Source organism: Malaclemys terrapin, chromosome 10 (assembly GCF_027887155.1).
Source record: "Malaclemys terrapin pileata isolate rMalTer1 chromosome 10, rMalTer1.hap1, whole genome shotgun sequence".
Taxonomy (NCBI): domain Eukaryota; kingdom Metazoa; phylum Chordata; order Testudines; family Emydidae; genus Malaclemys; species Malaclemys terrapin.
The window spans coordinates 12,989,034-13,009,707 of NC_071514.1; the positions used below are offsets into that span (position 1 = coordinate 12,989,034).

The following is a 20,674-nucleotide window of genomic DNA, read 5'->3' on the forward strand; positions in this document are numbered from 1 at the left end:
GCCCAGCACCCCCGGCCCGCCCAGCACTGCCAGTTCCCGGCCAGACCCGGCGCACCTCCCGGCCCCGCCTCCCCGGCCCCGCGACCCCGGACCAGCTCCCGGCTCCGCGACCCGGCCCCGCGGCTCCCGGCCCCGCGGCTCCCGGCCCCGCGGGCCCGGCTCCCCGCCCGGCCCCGCGGGCCCGGCTCCCCGCCCGGCCCCGCGGGCCCGGCTCCCCGCCTGGCCCGGCACCGCGCGCCCGGCCCGGCACCATGCCCCCAGCCCCGCGACCCCGGCCCGGTCCCGCACCGGACCCGACCCCAGCCAAAGAGGCTCCAGCCGAGCACCACCGAGCCCTCCCTCCCGATTTCCCCGGACATGCCCGGCTTTCGGGGATTTCCCCCCGGACGGGGATTTGAGCCCCCAAAAGCCGGACATGTCTGTGAAAATCCGGACGTATGGTAACCCTACCCAGAAACAGCGGCATGTCCCTCCTTCAGCTCTTACATGGCAGCGTGGCCAGGCTGCCCCGGCAGCTCCCATTGGCCACAGTTCCCGGCCAATGGGAGCTGCGGGGGCAGCGACTACAGATGGGGCAGTGCCCCCTATCTGCCCCTAAACATAGGAGCTGGAGGGGGGGGGGCACCGTGCGCTGAGCGGCCCTCGACCCAGCTCCCCGGTGGGAGCTTGAGGACCGGATTAAATGGGCTGGAGGGCCAGATGTGGCCTGCGGGCTGTAGTTTGCCCACCCCGGCATACATTTAAAGAAAATCATACTTGTCAAACAAGACTCAAATACACATTTGAAGAAATTGATCTTCTCCAGGACATCCTGCAAACAGAAAAAGAAGCTGAATTTGTTGAATGAATTATGTGGTCACTTCTCATAAAAGCTGTTTTTGTGATTTCCCTTCCTCTCTTCTCCTCTCCTCTTTTTATATTGGGAGAGAAGAAGTAACATGTCAGTGATGTTGCTAGTTGGTAGGTTTTCTCCTGTCTTTCAAGATGTAACTTCAGTAACTTTAACTTCTAACCTTCTGCATTCTGTGTCCCTGAAGTCTGTTTGGAGTTGCAGCTGATGTCAAGATTCTTCTTGACTTCCTGATCTAAACCTTTATATAGTGTTTCTGTGCACTGTTAAAGAAGAGCTGCATTCCACCCCAGAGGTAATTGCAATTCAGTACTCAGGCCTAAGTCCTGGAAGAAGATGCATACAGGTGAACCCCTACTCAGCTCCCTTTATTTCACTAGGACCCTGCATGACCACAGCACAGAGTTTAGCCTGCATGTATCTCCTTGCAGGAGCAGAACTGAAGGTCTAATCTGTTGTTAGAGAAGGTTTGCTGGTACAGCCATACCTTCCTAGCATAGACGCAGCTTATGCTGGCAAAGTGGTGCTTTTGTCGGTATTGCTTAAACCAGCTACCCAAGCAAAGGAAGTTTTATCGGCAAAAACAAGCTTTGGAAGCTGCTTTGCTAGTATAAAAATGTTTCTTCTTAAAAACAAACTAAATGGGGTGGGGGGACCCTCGTACCCAACATTATTGTACCAGCAAAAGTTTTAAATGCAGACATGGCCTTAGTTTGCAAGTTCTTTTGTAACCTTGATGAAGATCATATCATTGTATAATTACATACTAACATGTATTAGTATTAGACAGACTTCCAGACTTTCCAAAATTTAGGATGGCTTTCATATCCAGTATAAAACTCCCACAAAACCCTGGTAGTATTGCTGATGTTTGCTATGAATTTGCCTTCAAAAGCTGAACAGTATTTAGTAACTGTAGGAGATCTGGAGATCTTTGCAATATTATTTTTTTTTTATATTGAATGTGGATTTATATAGGCAGCAGGAGATTGCATGAACCCTGATAGTACTGAGAAAGTCGAGGATGGAAAATGTGTGACTCAGTAGCAGAAAATTATGCTGAAGTACGAGATAAGCAGTTTCAAGATGGAGCAGAGCTGAAAAGCATTGCATATGTTGAACAGACATTATTACTCTGGGTCTTCCAGAACTTTTCTCTCTTGTGCACACTGTTTCGCTTGCTCTTCACCTTATTTTGTGCTAGTAACTCTACCTTACCTTCTTCCGGCGTGGCATAAAATCATTGTTTGGTATTGCTATGACTATTTCAGAGCACGGTGTGTTTAAATAATCACCTTTTAATTTGAACTTTGGTTTCCAATTTTTTTTTTTAAAATTACATCTCCCAGTGAGTCCAGGTTTGTGGGAAACTTTCTGAACAAATGGAACTTTGTTACCATTATATGCTGTAGGATGAATACATTATCATAGCGAGAGACGGTGACATTAGTCAATAATGTACTGGTGGTCCTTGCAAAGCATGCAGAAAATTTGGTGGCATCTGTAAATACAAACAAATACAAGGGGGGAGGGATAGCTCAGTGGTTTGAGCATTGGCCTGCTAAACCCAGGGTTGTGAGTTCAGTCCTTGAGGGGGCCACTTAGGGATCTGGGGCAAAATCAGTACTTGGTCCTGCTAGTGAAGGCAGGGGGCTGGACTCGATGACCTTTCAAGGTCCCTTCCAGTTCTAGGAGATAGGATATCTCCATTAATTTATAATTTAAACCATTGTGCTGCAGCAAATTCATCTAGTGACCAAGAAACTATTGTTGAAATATCTTCCACTTCTTTCAGTACCAGTTATTCCAAATATTAGATTTTTTAAGGTTATGGAAGCTAAGAAAAGGATGTGTGTAGGCGTTCTAAAACTTTCCACAATTCAGGCTTGTAAAACAAACTGAACAAGAACCAAGTGCTCCCCTAAAGCATCAACATTTCTATTCTCAGAATAACAGCACCTCTGAAATAACTGTGAACCAGCAGAACGTGCTGGTAGTGATATGCAAAAGAGCACTTGAAGCTCTCTCTGATTGAGACTTCTTGTATCCATCACTGGGACAGAAGGTAGCTTTGGAAATGGAGCAGGATTTGTGCTATCCAGGTGTGGAACAATAGGCATAAATCTTGATGTGTTTAAACTCAAACTCATCGCTTTTAAGGCCAGAAGGACAATTATGATAAATTGATAAACTTGTCTGGCCACCTGCATAACATAGGGCATAGAATTTTACTCTGCATCAAGCTCAAAGCTATTTGTTGAGCTAGAGAACTCATAGGGCTGTTCCTTTTAACGGGGTAAAATGCATGTCTCTGGTTGCACAGCTGTCATGGATAACCTTACGGGGTTGCTCTCTGAGCTCTGAGAACAAACTGGAAGATTTGGGTGTTCTTGCCTAATTGTTTTTAATTAAACATTGGTGCAACAAGGGTTGTACTTTGACAGGGCAGAACCAACTAGCTTACAAAATGTACAGAACAAACAAGCTCCATCGTGTCATCCCATTACAACATTTCTATTCTAGGAAACACCCGTTGACTTGTTTTGATAAATTCAGCTCTAATAGTGCCAAGATGCAAATTAAGGAATATGCTTAATCACTTCTGTATACTGTATACATGTATAACAGTATTTGGGGCTTTTCATATGTGGGCTTGCAAAGACATCATGCAGCTAGGTAAGCATTATTATCCTCATATAAAATAGGTGGGGGCAACTCAGGCACAAAGAAATGAAAGCCACCATTTCCAAAAATGTCCACTGAAACCAGATACCTGCAACTCCTGCTGGAGTCAGTGGATGCTGCAGGTGCATGTGGTGAAAATCCGCATAGGGGTCTCAAGCTGGGCAACCAAAGTTAGTGGACCTGTTAAAATAAACTGGGCCTAGGTGATTTGCCCAAGGACACATGCATTGGTAGCAGAGATCCCGACTCCCATTTATAAATGCTTATATAATTACAGAAATTATATTAATTTGAAAGTTGCTGTAGGTTTGCGTTGCAGTTAATACAGAAATCCTAAAGTCTTTTGTTAATAGTAACTTTAAAGTGTGGGTGTATTTGATCTCCTTTTGGTATGAAAATTGACAGTTTGGTAGTTTTGTAGCTACATGCTTTAATAGGTGTCACTATTCTGAAATAGTATTCATCACGACAGTATGAAGGAGCAGATGTGTTAATGGCAAGCTCTGCTATTACACTTGTGCCACTTCTTTTGTTAATCTGTCACCTCTCTGCCACAGATCACGTGGGAGCGAAGGATGCTATTCATGCTGGAGAAAGGCAGAGGGTCAGTATGAACTGATGGGGGCTGTCTACTCTGGGGCCTATTGATATCTTGAGGAAGAGGGGCCTCCCTTGAAGACCTCTAAGAGTATATGTACACTACACACTAAGCCTGGGCTCTGACTCATGTTTGAGCCTAAGTCCCCTTTCCGTCCTCACTCGGTCTGATTCAGGTCAGTAAGTACTCTGGACCTGAATCCCAGGACCCTGCGAGGGGTGTGGGTCAGAGCCTGAGTCCTGCTGTGCCTTGAGTTCAAGCAGAGTCATTTTGTTGTGTGGACACAGGTCAAGCCTCAGACCTGAATCAGAAGGTCTGTCTAGTACAGTACGGACATGTTAGCACAGGTGTGAGGCTTGTGTCCAGCAATTGTAAATCCAGGGTTAAATACAGTGTGGCTGCTCACGCATAGGCTTGGACATACTGAGTCCACAAGCCTGGGTCCCATAGACCTGGGTTCAGTGTGGACATACCCTAAGACTCATTTTGAACTAAATAACCCTGTGTAATAAATTGGGCATATTCCACATGGTGAGTTCAGCTGCCATACCTAGGCAATTCCATCCCCACCCCCGTAAACAGAGAGAGATACTCTCCCTCTCTGGCACTTATCCTCACCTTTGAGGTGAGGACCTGGGGCTCATCCCTATTAGGGCCTGTTGTAACCTGAGCATTGGTTTATCCCCTCCCATCATTTTCACAGGTGGACATTGTTTGCCTGTCTTCTCTGACAGCAAAGTTGTCTGAGGAATAACATCACCTTATGCTTTACAGGAAAAATGCTCCTGTCTGCATAATCCAAAACATTAGGCTACGTCCCGCTGCCTTTGCTCACAGAGGTTGTTCTGCTCGCTGTGGTTTGAGGGAATACCTCAAACAGGATTTGCCAAGATGTTCTGAATGGATGGAGCAGTGATTGAGGGTGGCAGATCTGGTTTGAGTGTGGTGCCTGCGTGCCTTTTTAATTTTTTTTTATTAGCTGATTTCTTGGGTGTGGACGTTACCTTCATATCTTTTGTCATTAGTCTTAACTTTTGGTGAACAATGTACTTTTCCCCAAATCCCCATTTTGGAAGCCTGCAAAGTGCTTGCATTTGTATCTAGTTAATTTTTTTAGCTATATTATGATGGCAAACCTCAGTGTTTGTTTGTTTATTACTTTTTTTAAACAGCCTGTTTAAAAGCTGTTTGGCCAGGGGAGGGAGGTAGTTTTTCAGAGTCCTTCTAGTATTTCCAGATGCTGTTAAGCTTTTCATGGCCTTCTGAACAGTCAAGTACTATCCCAGGCTTGTGGTGGTGGTTTTTGAATAGAGAAGAGTCATTTAATAATATATGGAAATCTGCAAAATAACTGCTTGGAATTGCTGATACCTGACACAGATTAAGTAACACTGAGAGCAGCGTCCTGCTCCCAGCGAAGTCAAATAGCAAAAAGGCTCTGACCTTGAAAGTTATTCATGAACTGACTTCATCTGGAGAAGCTTTAGCAGAAAGGGTCGTCCTGTATGGGTTGGTGAGTTGCCCCCCCAGCCCCCAGTTTAATTTTTGTATTTGATTCTTAATAATGTTCCCAGCACACCTGCTCTCTGAGCATGTGTACATAAATTACCAGTCAAACACATTCAGTTGGCTAATGCAAACTAAATCTAAATCCCAGATGTAGATATCAACTAAAATAGCATAATTTTTTCCACTGCTGCTCTAGTTTTGATTGCAATATTGTTGGTTCTCTTATCTGCTAAGAAGAAAATAAATAGATTCTTATCTCTGAGTTTTGGCGCAGCTGTAACCAGCCAGTGTAACTTCCTTTTGCCCTCTGCTGAATAATTCTAAGTACTTTATCTGCTATATCCTAAAGTCTTCCCCTGGTTTAACAACCTCTCAAAGAGCAGCTATAAAAGGGGCTTTCACTAACGAACAGGAAGCAGAATGAATTGCAGGAACTTCTGATAATGCACTGTCTGTCTGAGAGGAAGATCAGCTTGACTAAGCTATACCAGAGTAATGAATGATGGTCCTTCAGCTAGGGCCAGCCGTGCAAATTTTAATACTGGGAACAAAGAATTCTCCCTCTTCAACTAACTATTTAAATACCCTTGTCAATTTAGTGGCCCAATACAGTCAATCTCATCTAGCTTATTTGCTTTCTTTTTGCTGTTCATAGTGAATCCTAACAAGCCTCAGACGTTTTTTCTATCTATCTCTATATCTATATCTACACCATATCCATTTTGGAAGGGCTAATACAGCCACCAATGCTGCCTTCCTAATGCCTGCTACAGCTCCACTGCATTTTTGGATGCTAAAAATGTACATGGTTACATGCATGTGATATGTTCCACAGACTGCAAGGTTTCACATACTGAACCGAATGTTGGGCCTTCCTATGTTTCTGCTGGAATTTCACTCTGGGAGTGTCTGGATATTTGTAATGACCGACCGTTTCAATTCCCTCCCCTCCCCCTCCAGGCTGGGCGGCTGTCTGTTTACTCCTTTCTCCACTCTTGAGCACTGATGGCTTGTAAAAGAAAGACGCCAATGATTAAATAAATTCTGAACTTGGCAGTGACACAGTTTAGCTACCTGCTTTGGGCCTGGTTCTCTACTGTGCCATGCTAGCTTTACGCCAGCGAAATTCCATTGACTTCTGTGGGCTTGCACTGGTACAAAACTTGTGTAATGCAATGGAAGATCAGATCCTTCATTTCTGACATGCCGGCTTTCTGAATAGTGTCCTTTCCACTTCTTCAGGGGTCAGCAACCTCTGGCACACAGCTCACTAGGGTAAGAACCCTGGCGGGCCGGGCCAATTTATTTACCTGCTGACGCAGCAGGTTCGGCCGATCGCGGCCCCCACTGGCTGCGGTTCGCCGTTCCAGGCCAATGAGGCGTCGGGAAGCGGCATGGGGGAGCGATGTGCTGGCCATGGCTTCCTGGCGCCCCATTGGCCTGGGACGGCGAACTGCATCCAGTGGGGGCCGCAATCGGCTGAACCTGCCGCGTCAGCAGGTAAATAAACTGGCCCGGCCCGCCAGGGTTCTTACCCTGGCGAGCCACGTGCCAGAGGTTGCCGACCCCTGCACTACTTGGTCTGCTTCAAACGTATCATAATGGAGTGATTTGGGTTTTTTAAAGATGTTGACCTTTTTGTTTTGTCATTTTTGGGTATGTGAAATTAAAATGGTTTGTTCATTTGTGGCACTTTTTTGGTCTCTTTCAGGTCTCTCTCAGATTTTAATATCAGAAAATTGGTGTCTCTGATGAGAACTTTGTTTAGGTAAGTGAAGCAAGATTATTTTTTGTATTTACAGGTTCAAGTTCCATGTTTTACTTTTATGGTATGTTTTATTGTAACTGGTAAGCTGCCAGCTGGCTGTTCTGGTAAGCTGTGGCTAAATAAGTCTAGAGATGTGTATTAAACATAAGTAGGATAATGCCTGTAGTACGATTTAGGGGAGTGATCTTTTAATTTCTCACTTTTCTGGAAAATGTTCTTTATATAATCAACTAAAAAGGATCCAATTGCAGAATAGTGAGTTTTATATCTTTCAGCTAACCACGATAGCTGTTTACAAAGGGATCACTGATTGGAGATCTGCTAGACTTCTGAGGTGGGAGGTGGTAATGATGGGGATAGGATGGGATAGTGACCTGATTTTCATTGTGAAAGCTCAGCCCTAATTTACCAAGATTTGCGTATTTGGGCCACTTTTTCAGGTGAACCACTTTTCTTCTCCAGGAAGGAATGTTCGGTGTTGAGGACAAATCATCTGAAACTTGACAAGTTTGAATCGTTTTGATCCAAAGTTCAGCAAAGCTCAGCAATTTAGGTTTGAATCTTTGGATTCAAACAGAAAAAAATAAAATTCCAGTGTACCCTCTGACAATGCAAACTGCTGTATTTCACATCATATCCCTGTTGAACAATGAAGACGCTGTCCCTGTTCTTGTTTTTTATGGGTGCTCGTGGTTGATTTCAATCAGAATTCAGGGTTACAGCTGTCTAGTTTTTCTAATTTTCTGGGCAAATTCTGTTTTCCTGCTATTAAGTGACAAAGGCTTATTAACATGAGCCAAACATGGCGGTCCATTACTGCAATGCCCACTGTATAGGCAGGAGGGCTTCCAGTACACAGCTCTGCCAATGTACCTCAGGACTGACCTGCAACACATTGTACGTTTCTGGTCTTTATGATGAAGAGAGTGCCAGGCTGCCAAACATGCAGGGTGCCTTGTTGCCCCAGGGTCTCACTTAGGATGCAAGAGGGGCTGGTTTTAAATCTTAGACAAGCGCTTGCAGAGATTGGAAAAAATTGCATAAGTTTTGCATATTCATGTCTTTAAGTGCTCAGATAGTGCAGTGGTGAGTGCTACATAAATACCTAGATAGACCCATGACTTTTCTTTTTTTCCCTTTAAAGTGGCTGAGAGGTTTTTCTCTCCCCATCCTTGCTTCTGCAGCCACCATCTTTGGTCCTCTCTAAGGACTTCTTTGTGTTCCCCATTGGTTTGCTGAGTCTTTTCCTCCAAGGCCCTTCTGACTCTTGAGGCCATGGACTTGGGGAGAGTCAGGTGGACCCAAGTGTAGAACAAACCACTACTGTGCTCCAGTCTGCTGCCTCCCCAGCTCTATTTTCCTCTGCAGAGAATAATGCCTGGGAAGTGGGTCTAGTGACTCCTCACATATGTGGTCTTAAAAATCAAACCAGACAAGACTCGAGGGCAGGGGTGAAAGTAACTTAAAGGACTTACCGGTGCGCCGGAGTCCTGAGTGGGGGAGTGGCCTCAACTGGAAGAGGCGGAGCCTTTCATGATGTAAAGGCCCCAGGGCTCTGGCTGTGGCTGGGAGCCCCAGGGCCTTTAAATCACCCCAGAGCTACCAGACTGCCGGAGCTCCTGCGGTGATTTAAAGAGCCCTGGGCTCTCCACAGCGGCTGGAGCCCTGTGCCCTTTAAGTCACTGATGGAGAAGACGGTCCAGTCCGGCATGACGCACCGGCCCTTGCTGGTACGCCGTACCCGACTGTGCTGGCTTAATTTCATCTCTGCTTTAGGCAAAGTTATGGGGTTTCCTGACTTTCTGCAAAGAGGTCCCTCTTAGCTCATTCTCCCTGTCCACCTCTCTCTTTCCAAGGTGCTGACTCAAATTGTTCCATGCACAGTGTGGTTCTTATCTTACCCAGAAACCTGCATACAGGCTAGAAGACTGCCTCAAAGAGTTGTGGTTCTCTTATCCCAAAGTGAACTCAGTAGCAGCCTCTTTCTATACTCTGATTCCTCTCTAGAGGACCTGATAGACCACAGGGCAGAGGAGTTCTCTAAGAACCACCCTTAGGCTTGGATACATTAGCATCCTCTGCATCTTACTCATCTAGAACAGCTGTCTTGACAGAGACCTGTAAATGGAAGTTTCCAAAACCGGTCCACAGGAGTCTCTCCAGATACCTCCTGGCTATGAACAGCCTGAATGATAGCCTAAATGAGCCCCGTGTCCTATGTGCTGGTATTCTGGATCCTTTGTTCTAGTTTGTTGAGTCCTCTGAGTTCATTGTGGGCGTGGGAGGTGCCAGGTGCAGGGAATGTCATTAAAACACTGACCCCTAGTACTTTAGAGCACCCAGGCAGCTTTGGAAATATCCTTTAACTCTATTTTCCAGGAGATCTGGAAGAAAAGACATCCCTCCCCCTTCCATAGGCTCACTTGTGAAAAAGCCAGTCTGCTTGTTTGCTGTAATCTTCCTCCCCTAGGAGCAAGCCCAGCTTCTCCATCCAGTCAAGTACAGCCCTAAATAGCAGGAATATAGAAGGAAACAAGTTCTGACCTCCGCTCTTATGGCTGACAAACTCCAAGCCCAAGCTTTACTCTTAGACAGAGTAAGAGAGGATGTAACCAGTTCTGACTATCCCCTTCCTAGGAGGGAAGATTCCTATTTCACACAGTGTGTGCTAGCGCTGTGCTATCACTCCGTGGTAGTTCCAAATTGGGATGTCAGATAACAGAATGCTCGTGTCGACACAGCTAGAGAGAAGAGCGACACCTACGGAGCCATTGCAACACATCTGCAGTGTACTACTGGGCTTTCCTTTGTGCTCTCATCTGAGTTATTGACCTGTCCTGGCTCTGCTTAGTTCCTGAGCTCTGACTAAATCACAGCCCTCAGGCTGAATTGACGTTTTAGTGGGTCCAGAGGGAAAAAACACCGCGCGAATTAATAAAGGAAGATCGCATAAAGTGCCCAGGCAGCCATTCTAAATGTAGTGGGGAAGCAGAGCCTTGTAGCTACATATATTAGACAGCAAGTCAAATCTATGAATATACGCAGGCCTGGTTAATAAATAACCCAGACACTGGTAGTTAAGAGGGAAAGACATGACAGATTTAATTATCTGCTCTGCCTTTAAGTTGGATCCAGAGCGGTAATGCTTTACACTAGAAAGGTAAACACTGTCATTATTCAACAATGAAACACACACAAAGCTGACATTGTTTTTTCCTCCTTTGATTTAATAATTATTTGTAACAGGTTTAATGGACTATTAGATTGTCTCTGTTTTTGTACAGTGGAACCCTGATAAAGCCCTACCCTTTCTGAAGGGCCATTACTCCTTTCTTTTAATTCACATTTGTCATGGTGCTTTGCTGAAGGTCCTTGTTTTAAATCTGCTATGGTTGTTGTATGCTTAGTTCCTCTCCCAGGGTGTGGTTTAGCCCAAGACTATTCAAGAATGTTTCTGCTCATCAGATTACCCATGTTAAATCCTCCTTTACTGAGTTCTCCCATGTCAAACAGACAAGCCTATAGAATGGAAGAGGATTTTCCCTCTGTGGACCTTCTATTCTCTTGTATGTTTTCTCTCTCCTAAACTAAAATTTTTCAGGCTGCCTAATACAGACGCCCTGGGCTAACGCCCAGCTTTAAGGTGCAGGCTGAAGGATGAGGATGGACATTCTTGTCTTGTTGCATTGTACTTTAAGAGTCTGCAGCAGGCTCTTCGTGGGTTTCTGGGTACCTCTAGGGCAGGCCTCCTCTCTCCCAAACCTACTGTGCTGGTTGCCCACATATTTTGAGCTTCCTTGGACTCTGGAGGTTGTTTTTCAGGTGTCTCAAGACTGCTATTTAGGGTTGTTTAGCTTGCAAGTTTCTCTGGAGAAGCAGACCGTTCTCTTTCATGCTATACCGTACCCTGTTAAATAAAATATGGAGTTCCTAGGTTAACACTCATTGGCCTTGTGTACAATGGCATAGTAGGATCCATCTGTACAATCCGTGGTGCTGCAGCATTGTGCCTGGTTGTGTATTAAGAGTCCTGTTTTTTTTTGCCATTATAGTTGTAGCCTCAGGTTGGTGCCAGGATGGTCCTTAGTTGAGACTTCTTCTCTGTTCCCTTTGGAAAGGCCCGAGTCTGGCGAGCTTAAATGCTCATCGTAAAATCTTTGGGTTATACAGGTTGGCTGGGGTGATTTTTGGGTTATCACTTAATGTAATAAAACATTCAGAAATGGGAGGGATAACTCTTGTTAATGGGCCTCGCTGTCACGGCGATAGGCATTACATCAACGAATACAGACATTTTAGAGTATATGTTGGGGGAACCTTGAGTGCTCCTTCCTGTTGAGTTCCCTTCTGACTCTTGCAGCTCTTGCTCTTCCACTGGGAGTTGTCGTCAAAATCGTTTAAGGGGCCACCAATGAAATGTCTGCTCTGGCTTAACAGCTGCGTCCCAAAGGAGGCAGTGGAAGAATTCCCTCATTCCTCTTCGTCTGTATTTTCTTTGGAAGACCAATAGCTCTGTGCTTTGTCTTTAGCTGTCCATGCACCTCCTCAGCTAAGTCCTAAGCAGTTAACTACTCTAATACGCTATCTACACTATTTTAAAGGCATTCACTTGAAATCTTCCCGGCCATGCACCTGTGGCATGGACAGGAATAAATAATTTCTAGACCTCCTCCTTACTAGCCTCTCCTCGTAATTGCAAAGGTTTTAGAAACACTCTACTGGTTACTCAAAGAAAAACTAAAATTGAATGGAGTCTCTCCTTACCACGGATCCAACAGAGACTGGATGTGTCTTGGAAAAGGCATAGTAGAAAATTATATGTTTGCCCTTAATGCAGGGTAGGATGCCTGTTGACCAAAGGTTCTATTGTTTTATGGTTAACATGTTGTTGTGTTATTGCAGCCGGTGATCTTTTTATTTTGCTGAGGCAGATGGAGGGTTTCCAAGTCCCATAAGCATAATCATGGGAAAGCTTAGTTGGTTTTCGGTTTGACCACTTGGGCAAGTTGAGGTTACCCTGTGACAGAGATGCATCCCTGAATATGGAGACTGTCTTGGCCGAAAGCATGGCAAGTGATGTGAAGCCTGAGAAAGGACAATTGTAAACTCCTGGAGCAAAGTTCTATACGTGCATTCAGAGAAGGAGGCTCTTGTGACATGTGTGGACTGCTTGTGTTCTTTCGTTGTTGTTGTGGCTTGTTTTGTTGTTTTTATGTGGTAGAGGAGACTTTGCTGTAAGTGTTCCAGAGATAGTTATAATGGATTAAAATATCTATATAAATGTAACATCGCTCATATGATGCCTGTAAAGAGTCTTGCAAGAATTGCTTTATTCTAACATCGAACATTAATTTTATTAAATAAGAAATCAATATTATCCCTAAAGCTACCTGCTCTGTTGGCCTGACTGTAGTGCTTCTGGGTAGCACTTTCTCAGGGCCCCTTCCTTGTCTTCCTGCTACCGATTTAAAGAAACAATACATACATAATCCATGGAGGTTAGTAAATTTTTTTTTTTTTGCGATAACAGCAATCCGAAGTAGTTGCTGTGCAGTTCTCCAAATACGTGCTCTTGATGCAAGCCTTTGTGTTCATGTTGCAGCCAGAGACGACCCTTGCCCACTTGTGATGGGTCATAATAAGCTGAACTGGACAGAAATGTGTTTCCTTTTAGTTGCTCATGTAGTACTTTATTCTTTTCCCACTCTGCTTTGGCTTGGAAGATTGCTGAGATGCTTCCTCTGTCTGACCCACTTGGCATCAGAGTGAAGAAGATCATCTTTCTTCAGTATCAAAGTTTATAGGTCTTCAGCTCATCAGTAAATTCTTAGTTTTGCAGCTGATCATTCATAGAGCTGCTGTTTTTAATACCCTTTTTCTCTCCTTCTCAATAGCTGATGCGTTGTATTGTCCACAAAAACCCAAGGCAAGTACTGTTGTACTGCCTGTGTATTGGAAGGGCAGGCAGCAGCACAAGTGTTGATAAGGGTACTAAAAATGGCAGGCCCATAATACTTCACTTAGTGTCCAAATTTTTATCTCTTTATCATTGTGCTTACACAGTCTAGTGCAATTATTGTTACTATTATTGTAGTGTGGCAGCTCCTGGGAGCTCCAGTCATGGATCAGGACCCCATTGTGCTAGGCTTTGTACAAACACAGACCAAAGTATAAGACAAGAGACAACAGGTGGAAACCGTTGATTACAGACACAGATGGAGGACCACAAGGAAAATTGCTTTGCAGTGTAACTTCCCTGTCTAGATTTCATATCCACATGTGTTCAGAAGAGAAGGAGATGGGGGTGTGTACCGCAGTGGGACTGAAATGAAATGTTACTCATTTCAAAGTATGATATTGACTTTATTTCCCTCCTGAATCTCATGTCAATGACTGGTAATGTGAACAATGGTTCTGTTTTTTCTTTTACGTGGTTAAAAACACACAATTATTATTTTTTAAATAAATCAGACCTTGGTCAACTAGAGCAGTGGTTTTTAAACTGCGGGTTGCGACCCAGTATTAGTTCACGGAATGGAAGGCACCTGGCTCGTGGCGGCTCTGGTCAGTACCGCCGACTGGCCCGTTAAAAGTCCCATCGGCGGAGTTCCTACCTGTTCTGACACTGCGCTGCACCCCAGAAGCAGTCAGCAGCTGGCCTGGCTCCTAGGCAGGGGGGACATTGGGCTCCATGCGCTGCCCTCACCCGAGCACCGGCTCCACACATGGCCAATGGGAGCTGGGGCAGGGGGGAGCGGTGCCTGTGCATGAGAGAAGCGCGGAGCTGCTTGCGTGCCTCCGCCTAGGAGCCAGACCTGCTGCTGGCTGCTTCCGGGATGCAACGTGGTCCGTGGTGCTAGGACAGGCAGGAAGCCTGCCTTAGCACCTCTGTTGCGTCACTGACCAGGAGCTGCCGGAGGTAAGCCCTGCACTCCAATCCCTGGCCTCATCCCAGAGCCTACACCCACTGAGCTAGAGTGTGTTCATGTACTGTGATGGCAAATGGTTGGCTTGCACCTGTCTTTGGCGGTGCCTTATTGCAAAAGGGAAATCGACTTTTTGACTCTTCAACAATGTTAATGTTTGTGTGTGTATCACACGCTATAATAAAGCTTCACTGAGCAACTGCCTACAGTGGAATAGCTCCGTTTTTAATGAAATCTGTTTATATAAATGCTCAATAAATACCATATATGGCCGCCTTAACTTTAGCTGCTTCTCCATTTCTAAAAACAAACAGAACCTGAGCTTTTTCTTCCCTTTGTCCTCCCTTGCAAATCCCACACAGTTTTGATTTCTGTCACACAGGGTTGGTTTTTTTTTGTTTCAAAAGCTGTGCCTTTTGCAGTTGCTAAGCCATTCACCTGTTCAATGTTTGTGAGTATAAATGAGTTATAAGAGAACACCGAGCCATAGGCCCTGTAACTGAATGTTTGCTTTATTCAAATAGAACCCTGTTAATCTGGAAAGCCTTGACTAGTGAAATGACCTGCATAAATAACATGAGAGAGAGGATTCAGGTACCAGCCCGTTTTCCCCTCCCCCAAACATCTCTCTTTTATTTCAGCATCTCACACTGCACAATGTAATAGCTGTTCAGTCATCTTAAGGCTTGTCTACATTACCCGCTGGATCGACGGGCAGCGATGGATCCAGCAGGGGTTGATTTATCGCATCTAGTCTAGACGCGATAAATTGACCGCCGAGCGCTCTCCCGTTGACTCCGGTACTCCACCAGGGCGAGAGGCGCAGGCAGAGTCGACAGGAGAGCGTCAGCCGTCAACTTACCACAGTGAAGATACTACAGTAAATAGATTTAAGTACGTCGACTTCAGCTACGTTATTCACATAGCTGAAGTTGCATAACTCAGATCGATTTCTCCCCCCCTCCTCCTCTCCCCCCCGGTGTAGACCAGGCCTTCCTCTTTCCCTGAACAAAACAAAATAACTTCACATCTGAGGTTGCGTTTAGTGTAGTTACATTAAAAAGGCCCATATATATTTATAAGCTATGACTAGATTTCCCCTCTGCCTCTGCAATTCATTCTCACTGTTTGTCCTTAGCTGTTTCCCATTGCCAACATTTTGAGTGTGAGAGAATCTTGAATGCTGAGCCCAGTCCACACATGACTTATTCCGGGATTTCAAGGGTTCTGCATGCTCAGTTCTGTGTACTTCATCTGCAGGCCTGTGACTAGCCCCTCTGGCCCCCAAGAAACAAGGGGTAACATCTTATTGCAAAACGAAGGCTGTGTAGAATTCTGTGCATATTCCTATGTATACATGGAGTTTAGATTTGTCCCATTTAGTATTAATACTAAATTAAGCTAGTCAGGGAAGGTGTTATTTCAGCTGCCCCTGCAGCAGTCAGGTGCAACTGTTCCTTTTGGCATAAATCCATGTCAAAGCCCTTGAAGCTAATTTTGCACTCATCCCCTTCTTAGGAAGCTCTAGAAATAAAATATAACTCTATACATTACCCAATTTACCCAGCCGTGTGTGTATGTTTAATATGGATATAAAACAATGATAACATAAAATATGCCTTTTATAAAACAGGAGGGGGTTCCCTGTCTAGGGGGCTAAGGTAGACCCGCTGTGCATGCGTCGCACTTCCATTTCTTACAAAATCTCTGAATTTGGTTGAGTGCCATCTCATTTTTTGCCTTTCTCTGTTTCTTATTCCATTTAGAGCAGTGTATGTGCCACAAGTTTGTGGTGTTGGTGAGCAGGAGTCTGTATTATGGTGGGCGCAGGTTACAGTTAAAAATGATAGGGTCAACAAATAGACGGAGAGAGAACCTTTAAATCAGTGCAAGTTGAGGTTGCTCGGCACTGTACAGGTTCCATCCCTGAATCATTTTTGCCATCATATCTTCTCTCTTGAAAGAAAGTGCTCCCATGTTGAAAGCTTAAAACTAGATTGCATAAAGCCCTGGAAAACATACTGTAGGGAGCCCTGTATTGGCAAAGAGAGCTGGATTAGATTAATAATAGGTCTCTTCTTTAGCTGACTTTGATACACTCACATTATCAAGAAATCGCTCTGCCATGTAGGAAAAACAAGATGTTCTCTGGCATGTATATAATTTTCCTTCGGATTTGTGGGTTAGCCAGTATTGCCACACTGGGTAGGCGTCTTAAAAAATAAACGGAGTGTTTGCACGCGCATCAGCATGTTGTTTGCACATGGATTATCTTCATTACTTATCAATGTGAGATTGTTCAAGAGGAACTACTGAGAATGGGATGAAGAGTGTGCTGATGAGACTGTTAAAATGGTAAGTGGAAGTGAAGGAGACAAAGCAGTATCTGCTTTAAATGATTTCTCCTTGGGCAAATGACTTAACTGCTCGATGCCTCAGTTAACCAACTGACAAAAAGATATTTTATGTAGATTGTAGAGTGATGCAACCTTTAGTTAAAGTTGCACAAGGAATTTCATTCTAATTTGTTTTCAGTTGCTTGCAAGTATGTCAAGGATGAATTTCGGCACTTACAACTTTCGGGTTGAATTTAGCATGTTTGTTCATAGCCTAGAGGTGACTGTTTTTGGAAAGTTGGAAGAATTAACAGTTGGGGTGTTTTGAGAATGATGTGTAGTGGAAGGTTAAGCGCGAGGGGGTGGGGACCATTCTGCTAGTGTCTAGCAAAGAGTTGTGCATGATATGGAATTTTTGTTTTATTTTAAAAATACTAGGAAATTCCTTTATAAAACCTACTTTAAAAGGATATTAAGGTTACGATGTGAAGCCTTCAAGTCTGGAACTGCCTGTAATAAAGTCACTCATGCAAAGTTATTGTTGATACCTGTGTGTGTAGAAAAAGTGATGCATTCTTTAATTCCATAACTGTATACCACTTTTTATGTAGGATCTCTGCCTCCATCAGCATACAGTTTGGAGGGCGAATAAGGCACGACTCATGGAAACTGAATCATTCATACTGAGATTGGTTTGTGTGCTTTTTGTAAGACCTAGGGCCGCACATCAAACAATTAGTTTACAACTAAATATTGAACAGCGGTCTGATTCACTGAGCGTGATGCAGCCTTGCCACTGGATGAGGCTGGGGCTCTTCTGGGATTAGGAAAGAGGAAATATGTGATCATGTAATCAGACTGTACCAAAAGAGAGACACCCTTAATTTATGTTTTTATTGAGCAACTTAAATGAAAAGTGACATAGAAGTGTAAAGGATGTTACTTGCACATACATCTTTTCTCTCTCGCTGGCAAACTCGCACCACCTGAAATTCACTGATCATCCCCTTGGCTCCGTCATGCACATTCCACCTTATCCCAGTCCTCTTCCCACCTATTCAGTCACCATTCTCCTTCTATAACAGTTTCCCATTTTTTCTCTTTCTCATTCCAAGTTAATCAATCCTCTTTTCTCTTCCCTTGCAAATTCAGTAGTTGTCTTCCCTGCCCTACCAATGCTTGTTCTCTTCAGCAGCAGCTCTTTAAGGCATGCAATGGCCTCCTCAATCCCTCTGACCCAGTTGGACCTTCCCGCAGAATCAATGACCACCTCAGCCCTGCTCCCACCCATGTAGAACTGCAGTGGTCTCTCTATCCCAGTCAGGCCTCCAGTCGTCTCCTGGTGGCAGGCACCTCCCCTCTCCACTTGCAGGGTCACTTCCTCAGGCCCTGCAGAAAGGCTGGGAGTTCTGCTTTACCTCTTTCCTCATTTAGAGATGAGGCTGCTGGAAATTTTGAGCCCTCCCTGGAGCGGGGTAGGCACTGGGTCTGTCCTGTTCCACTCCCTAGCCCCGAGGAAGGGGGCTCACTGGAGCTGGATAGGAGAAGGCAGCAGCGTTTGGGGCTGGCTGTGGGAGGATGCTTCAAGGCAGGAGTGTTCTGGGCCTAACCTTGTCTGGGGGTAAGGTGAGAGTGTGCGTTGCACAGGTAAAGGGATACAGGGAGGGGAGGAGCTGGTCTATGGCTTGAGGCAGATTGTGTGGTGCTCCCTCTACAGGCCCACTAGTGTAACAATTGCTTTTCAGGACCTGGCTGGTTCAGCTTAGTCCACACGCAGTATGCTATAAGGGTTCTCCCCTCCCCCAATCATCAGTGCTAGACAATTTAACTCAAACATCAGTAATCTGCAGAAGTTGATCACAGTGGTTGCACTTACCTGCGAACATTTTCTAATTGCCCTGGGCAAGCTGATGAGTAGGATTTTAAAAGGCTGTAGTCTATTATTACCTACACTTAAAAGATAACAATGGACATTCTCACGAGAGAGGTGGTGCTATCAAATCTTTTACTCTGGTGAAAGCTAGCTAGCTCAAAACCCTCTGCTATAACCAAACTGAAACCTCCTGGTGCCGCTGTCTAGTGCCAGTGATACCGTCTCTGGTTTGTGACAAAGATGTTCATCTAAATCATCCTTTGAAAAAGAAAAGGATCATATAACTTGGTCTCACTTTCCCCTGCTCGGCTGAGTCCTTCATTCTGGCCTGAGTAAAGTGAGGAATTTGATCGGATCTGCTAGTGTCACACTCTTTGAACTAAATGAAACGGAATAGAGCTGGGTTACAGAGCACAGGGTTTTTCTTCTCAAGCTGCCAGAGATTGGTGTATCAATACTCCAGTTCAGCTTGCCTGTATCGCAGAGTGACGAAAAGGAATCTAGCTACATAGTAATTCTTTCAGCCTAGCTAGCAGTCAGTGGGCGGTGGTGAGGTACTTATTAGTTGTGATGTAGTGCCAGCTATTTATTCAAGTATGTCTCATTCCTGGATATTTATGCTGTAAAGTACAGTCAGAGCTGCACTTTATCTTGGGCTAGATGCTTGTTCCATTCACTAAGAAAAAAAATAATGTTGATAATGCTGGAACACTTTCATGAATTTCAGTGTGTGAAAATAAAATAATGAGGAATGTTCAAGTGTCAGTTGGGTTGGCTCTCTAACATGCGTGGTGATGGTGGTGATTGGTTTTGTTCCCTTCACAAGGGGAAGAGGGAGCAGAGTTTGTAGCACATTTACTGTAGCACTAGTTCAGATATTGTTAAATGCCCTTCTACTGTGATTATACAGGGGTTCATGTTAATTCCAGCTCAGTGTCTCCAAGATATTTAGGGACTACTCATAAAATGAACATTTTTTTACAAGAGGGTCCGGGGTTGAGTTTCTGACCCTAATGAGAATTGTTGGAGAATTGATGGGTCAAATTCTGAGCTGAGTGCCCAGAAAGGGCCCAGTGAGCTTATATCCTTCCCAGAGTTCTTGAGGGGCAATAGGTTTCATGAACTCCTTCCTCAGCAACTAGGATTCTGGTTTTAGATATTTTCTGTGCTGGCTCTTGACGGTCGCTTGCAGGTATTGTCTTTTGCCAGTTTTCTTTACAGTGGAATGCCAGTTGTCTTTTCTTTAGGTTTTTTTTTTTTTTCCCCCTTTTGGTATGTGAAGAATATCACTCAACAAATTAAACAAAACAAAACATGGGTAGCCCATTAAATTCGGTGCTTTCCTGCTTTGAGAGGGATCTTACAGACAGCTATATCAGCTTCAGGAGGAGGTTATGTGATATCTCCCTATGTTACTGCCACCCTCCCCCCTTCCATGATGTTGCCTGCTTCAGTTCACCGTCACTGGCTGTAGCTGAATCTTTGCCGTTTGTGCCTATTTAAGAAGTTAATCTTTCTAAAAGCCATTGAGCTCCTTGGCACAGCGCGGTAGCCTTGGCTACGGGTGTGTAAAACAGCATTCCAAAAACCAAATGTGGAGTGATTAAGAAAAATGTGTGGTGCTGTTTGTTTACATGCTAGTTTGCAGGATCCTGGGATACATTTTGTGAGTTGGTAACAATTTTTGTTTAATCACTAGCTCAGAGACCTACAGAAGAGCTCTGGGAAGCTCAAAAGCACTTGTTCCTTCCCCCAACAGAAGTTGGTCCAGTAAAAGATATTACCTCACCTACCTTGTCTCTCTAGCTCCGTGATGACATTCAAGTATTTTTGTACTAAAACAAATTGCTTGAGTCATTTCAATGGGTGACTCAGTAAAATCACAGCCCCCTTCTTTACACACAGACTGTCCTTGCCCTAATTAATAAACCAATTAGTTAAAAGTCATGTTAAACAAAACACATAATGTTTAAAAGGAAGAAGAGAATTAGTGTAAGGTTAGCTTTACTAGTGCATACTTGAAAAGCATCTACGAATTAGATCCCTCTTCTTAGGTCTGTGTCCTTGGCAGGTTGAAGTGGGTGCTAGGTATGATGACCTTATAATTAAGTGCCCAAAGGTAAAGGGCA

The 20,674-nt window shown here is 44.5% G+C and overlaps 1 protein-coding gene across 6 annotated transcripts in view; it reads left to right on the forward strand.

Moving 5' to 3' along the window:
- Positions 1-20,674, forward strand: part of AKAP13 (A-kinase anchoring protein 13) — a 338,427-nt gene that overhangs the window by 18,878 nt on the left and 298,875 nt on the right. For 3 of the 6 annotated variants that reach the window (XM_054041161.1, XM_054041160.1, XM_054041155.1), the window contains exon 2: positions 7,354-7,410. The exons of 1 other annotated variant lie outside the window; for it this stretch is intronic. In XM_054041161.1, coding sequence (XP_053897136.1) covers positions 7,394-7,410 — 17 coding nt within the window. In that variant the 5' untranslated portion in view covers positions 7,354-7,393. Of the gene's footprint in view, positions 1-4,092; positions 4,140-7,353; positions 7,411-20,674 lie in introns of those variants that run through there. 2 more of the 6 variants (XM_054041152.1, XM_054041156.1) reach the window with 2 other exon arrangements.